General features: G+C 37.7%; 1 protein-coding gene across 1 annotated transcript; it reads left to right on the top strand.

The window, feature by feature from the left end:
• Positions 1–5083: 5083 nt before the first annotated feature.
• On the top strand, positions 5084–6007 carry LOC133233047 (olfactory receptor 4C3D-like). The gene has a single exon (XM_061393094.1). The coding sequence runs from the start codon at positions 5084–5086 to the stop codon at positions 6005–6007; it is 924 nt and encodes a 307-aa protein (XP_061249078.1).

Below are 6007 nucleotides of genomic sequence, written 5' to 3'. Positions count from 1 at the left end.
CAGACAGGCTAGAGCTCTGATTGTTCTTACCTTGTCCTGAAGATCCTGGATGAGCCCCCAAGATGATAGCTTATGGTGAAATTTGTTAGATTTGTGATCTCCAAAGAAGATTTATCTTCGGGACCAGGGACCAGGCTTCATCACTCAAGAGCATTTATGTAGCAGAATTTATTAAAGTGAAAAAGGACAGAGAAACCTTCTGACATAGACATCAGAAGGGAGATGGAGTGTGCCCCCCTCAGTAGTCTAAGCAAGAGAGTTATACAGTTTTTAAATTAATTATTACAATAAATAAAAATAATGTCTCAAGGTTGTAAAGATCTTACCATAACCACTCCCACAATTTATATTTTAAGATAACAGGATTAGCCAGAAGGAAGGAGAAATCATCCTCAAGAAGGATACTTTGCTGTTATATATAATCCTTACTAAGGAATGTAGGGAAAAAAGAAAAAGATAAAAAAGTTTGTCCTTTCCTCTTCCTTGAGAATTCCAGACCCCTATCTCCTCTTTGAGAGTCCCAGGCCCTTTTCTCCTCCTCAGGGACCCCAGACTTCTTATCAACCTGCCAAGGAATTGATTCTCTCACCCCTGAGTTTGAGAATCTGTATTGCTGTATCTGTATGATCCAAACCACTTTGTCCTTGGATTTGTATTCTGGAAACAGACTTTCATGGTATAGTTCCAGGAACTCCTCTTTTGAAAACTTATTTTCATGCACAGCCTTCATTGATTTAGGCCTAGCTCCACTCTTTCCCTTTAATGCTAGTCTAGCATTTGGGAATTGGGTGAGGCAGGCGTATAGGTTCTAAAGCAATCTATCTACCCAACACTGTAGATTTTTAAGTAGAAGCTGGATGACTACTCAATAGGCCATCGTGAATGGACTTCAATCTTTTATGAGGTTGAGAATAATAACCATGTCAGTATATACTAATTATCTGATTTGATTCTGGTTTTCATTTCAGAGTTGATAGAAGAGTGCTAGACATTTTTTTTGTGAAAACACTTTTGCAAAATCCATATATCTTATAGTTCTTTATATAGTTTAAAATCCTCTTTCAGACTGTCTTTGGCATTTCCCACCACAAATAGCATTATAGCACTCTAAAATTGAAGATCATGGCATCTGGCCCCAGCACTTGATGGCAAATAGATCATAAAAAAACATAAATAGTGACAGACTATTTCCTTGGGCTCTAAAATCACTGCAGATGGTGAATACAGCCATGAAATTAAGATTCTTGCTCCTTGTGGGGGGGGAAAAAATCTGTGACAAACCTAGACAGTGTATTAAAAAGAAGAGACAATACTTTGCCAACAAAGACCAATCTAGTCAAAGCTATGATGTGAGAATTGGATCATAAAGAAGGCTGGGAGCCAAAGAACTGATGCTTTCAGGCTGTGGTGCTGGAGAAGACTCTTAGAGTCCCTTGGACAGCAAGGAGATCAAACCAATCAATCCTAAAGGAAATCAACCCTGAATATTCATTGGAAGGACTGATACTGAAGCTGAAGCTCCAGTAGTTAGGCCAATTGATGTGACGAGTCAAAGCAATGCAAAAGACCCTGATAGTGGGAAAGGTTGTGGGCGAGCAATTAAAGATGAGATGGTTGGATGGCATCATTGACTCACCGGAAATGAGTTTGAGCAAACTCAGGGAGATAGTGAAGGACAGGGAAGGCTGATGTGCTGCAGCCACCACAAAGAGTTGGACACAACTGAGCAACTGAACAACAACAATATTGGAGTTTCTAGTTAAGCTAGGTTTGACCACATGATTTCGTTTTTCTTAATAGCTTTTCTTTCATGACGCATGCCGCTCACAATGATCATATTCTCTGGAGTCAATCTAGAGGTAAGTACAAGTTATTTTTATTCTTATCATTGAGAGTATATCTGAACATTATGTGGTGAGTATGATTTATATAGGAGCATTTCTGAGACTAATCGAATCATTTTTACAAAATAATTTCAAATATTGGGATTTATTTCTCTCAGTAAATAATTTTTACAGATCTTACAGTTTGTAGCAGCATAAATGTTTCATGTCACTTTAGCTGTAATTCTGTAATTTAACATACGGATCCTGGTCCAGTATTTATTGTCCTAGCTTCTTATTTACATCTGGCAAATGACATTCTCATTCCCTGTCTTACATTTACTTGCTATAAGTTGTGAATGTTTTATTTCTATTCTATACGGATATTATACGATGAAATTCAAATGACTGTAATATGTTTTCACATCTCTAAGTATAGCTAAATAATCTATTTATTTCCATCATTATCATGTTAACCTCATTCCAGAATTGGCACAAAAGCTACTTTGAAGAAGTACTGTAAATTTCACATGGTGTGAAGTGCCAATATTATAATTTCATCAATAATTATCACTTAACATATATTTAAAAGGGCTTGTGAAGTGGTGCTAGTGGTAAAGAACTAACCTGCCAAAGCAAGACATGTAAGAGATGGGTTTGATTCCTGGGGTAGGGAGATCTCCTGGAGGCGAATATGGCAACCCATTCCACTATTCTTCCCTGGAGAATTCCATGGATAGAGGAGCCTAGTGGGCTACGGTCCATAGAGACATAAAGAGTGGGACATGACCAAAGCGACTTAGGACATATATTTGAAAACAATATGTTAAAATTCTGATTTGAGTAAAGAGTAGATTAGAATGCAAATAATTTTAATAAAATTTAAATATCTATTAGTTACCCACATAGGTTTAATTTACACAGTACTAAATATTCAGACTCCATAATTAGCCCATAATAAACCCACTTAAATTCATAAGTGGTCAACTATTTTTTGTTGTTGTTTATTTTCCTCCTGTCATTGGATTTTGCTTTCATGCAAACTTAGGGAGGAATTTGAAATTAAAAGTGAATGCTCTAAAAGTTCTTCTCTGCTGTTCAGTTAATTTCAGGAAACAATTGCATTATTGGCAAGACCCGTTAATGATGATGAAATACCCTTGAGATCCCATTAACTACAGCCAAGAAGGAAACTTTACAAATTTGTCCACAAATAGAATACATGTTTCTACTTTTAAAGTTCATGCAAAGGAACCATTTTATAAGCCAACAAAGACACTTATCATAGCTGAGCCAATTGGCATTTTAAAATCTTGCATTTGCTTCTTTCTTGATGAACAGCTTCTTTAGGACCTAATATAGACCTACATCAGACCCGTTCATAGGTGAGATTTTTTTTCCCCCCACGAAATCATGCACTGTTTATCATAGACTCTCAGGTAGAAATGGATGTTGTAACATATTATCACCTCTCACATTCAACTATTTAACACTAAAATGAGTTTTCAGCATACAGACCATCAAGGAAGATAGATTTCAAGTACAATACTACTAATTTAGAAGTAGAGATTTTTTTTAAATTGCTATATATTTAAATTAGTAAGAAAATAATAAAATTAATTAGATTAACTTAGAATAAACAATTCAAATTTTCATCCAAAATTTTCTCCACTTTGTGTTACAAATGACGGCTATTCTGGTGATGCTGAACAATTTTTTTAAATATCTCTGCTAAAAAGTACATTGTTCAGACATGCACTACATTTCAATTAACCATTTCTCCAGTGTTGAGCATTCTATATGGTTTTAAATTTTCCACAGTTATTAATAATTGTGTTGAGCATATTGGTAAAGAATAAGTTTTCTACTTTGAAAATATTTCCACTAGGTCTTATTCCTCAAAAGAGTGTTTGAGGAAGAAACACTGAAGAAGAAGTGTCACTAAAGAAAACTGAAAACTCAAATTATTTATTCAGAGATACTTCTAAAAGTTTTATTATATTAATTATATCTAACTCTTAGTCTTTGTACACTATACCCTTTTCTGTTCTGTTGAGGGATCCTATATTAGAATAAGAAATTACAATGAAGCTCTTATCATTTGTTTCCTTATAATTTTAAGTTTTGGAATTAGTGGTTAATGGTTGATTTACAACGTTGTGTTTATTCTTTAAAGATTTTTTGAAGTGGGGACTTTTTAAAGCTTTTATTGAATTTGTTACAATATCACTTCTGTTATTCTTCATTTTGGACTTTTGGCCATGAAGTATGGGGATATGACCTCCCCAATGAGGGACTGAATCAGCACCCCTGCACTGGAAGCCTCAGTCTTAACCACTAGAACACCAGGAAAGTTCCTGTTGTGTTCATCGTGGACAATTAAAAATAAAGATTTTTATCCATTTATCTTTGAAGGGAAAGTGTATTTGCTAATTATACTTTACTGAATTTATGTTTCTGCTTTTCTTTGGGAAATTTATAACTCCAAATTTCTCACTCTATTATTTATGTAATAGTCTGTATTCAATTTCTTATGGGAAGATGGGAGAGAGCACGAGAAGGCATGTAGCTTATGTATTCCAGCTTGGTACCAGGTAGAGCTAGTCATTAGTGGCATATGCATATTCCCTAAACTGTCTACTTATGATAAATATTTATTGACCACGTCTTTCTTTCCTCAGTAAGAGCTAGGGTTCAGATGAAAATTTTCATGGTGAAGGGAATAACTTACCAGTGAGTAGCACTTCTTACCTTACAAGATGCATCTGAGAATGACAATTTGCAACCTCACAGACACAGAGGAGCCAACAGAAGGAAATGGCAACCCACTCCAGTAGTCCTGCCTGGGAAATCCCATGGAGCCTGGTGTGCTACAGTCCATGGGGGTAGCAAAGAACCATATGTGAGTTAGTGAACAACAATAAGACAAAGACGAGGGCATGGAAACATGGGACACAGAGATAACTCAGCTGAGTCATATGGAGTTGGACAATGGAGGAGAATCCAGATCTTATGTAAATATCCTAGTGTTTTCTGTAAATTACACATCAAATGTTGTCCTACAGGGGGCAGGCACTAGATGTCTGAAGAAATGACATGCATCACCAAGGAAGTAAGAGGCCAAAGACATGCTCTGGAGTCACGGGGACTGCTTGGTCTTCGCTCTAAGAAATGCAGACTATAATTCTCTCATGATTAAAATCTATCATTTATTATTATTTTGTAGATAATTCAGGCCCCAGGAATGCATCAGCTCCTAAATGGATCCTATGCCTCCTCACAACGTGACCAAATTTGTTCTCCTGGGACTCACACAGAATCCACACTTGCAGAAAATACTCTTCATTGTCTTTTTGCCCATTTTCTTATTCACGGTGCTGGCCAACCTGCTCATTGTCATCACCATCTCCTTCAGCCCAACACTTTCTGCCCCCATGTACTTCTTCCTCACTCACTTGTCCTTCCTAGATGCCTTCTTGACCTCTGTCACCATGCCTAAATTGATCATTGATCTGCTGTACCAGAGGACAACCATCTCCTGGAGTGCCTGCCTGACTCAGCTCTTTATGGAACATTTCCTGGCAGGATCAGAGGTCACTATCCTCATTGTCATGGCCTATGACCGCTACGTGGCCATCTGCAAGCCTCTGCACTACACGGCCATCATGCGACAGGGGCTCTGCCAGTTCCTGGTGGTGGTGGTCTGGACTGGGGGGATCCTGCATGCTACTGTGCAAATTCTTTTCACCATGGACTTGATCTTCTGTGGTCCCAATGTCATTGATCACTTCATGTGTGATTTCTTCTCACTGTTGGAACTTGCCTGCAGTGACACCTATAGACTTGGAGTGGTGGTGGCAGCTAACACGGGGGGGATGTGTTTGCTTATTTTTTCCATGCTCCTCATCTCCTACATAGTCATCTTGAGCTCCCTGAAATCCCATGGCTCTGAAGGACGACGCAAAGCCCTCTCTACATGTGGTGCCCACTTCACAGTAGTGGTAATGTCTTTTGTCCCTTGTATATTCACTTACACACGTCCTGTGGCTGTTTACCCTGCAGACAAGTGGGTGACTGTGTTCTTTGCAATCCTCACTCCTATGTTTAATCCTATCATTTATACAGTGAGAAACATAGAGGTGAAAAATTCCATAAGGAGTTTGTTGAAGAGGGCAGTAATTTAG

Source organism: Bos javanicus, chromosome 19 (assembly GCF_032452875.1).
Source record: "Bos javanicus breed banteng chromosome 19, ARS-OSU_banteng_1.0, whole genome shotgun sequence".
NCBI lineage: Eukaryota > Metazoa > Chordata > Mammalia > Artiodactyla > Bovidae > Bos > Bos javanicus.
Note: the sequence above shows the minus strand (reverse complement) of the source record. Positions and strands in the feature narration are given on the sequence as shown.

Coding starts and splice junctions, on each gene's coding strand:
- LOC133233047 (XM_061393094.1), top strand. CDS start 5,084: ATGGATCCTATGCCTCCTCACAACGTGACCAAATTTGTTCTCCTGGGA.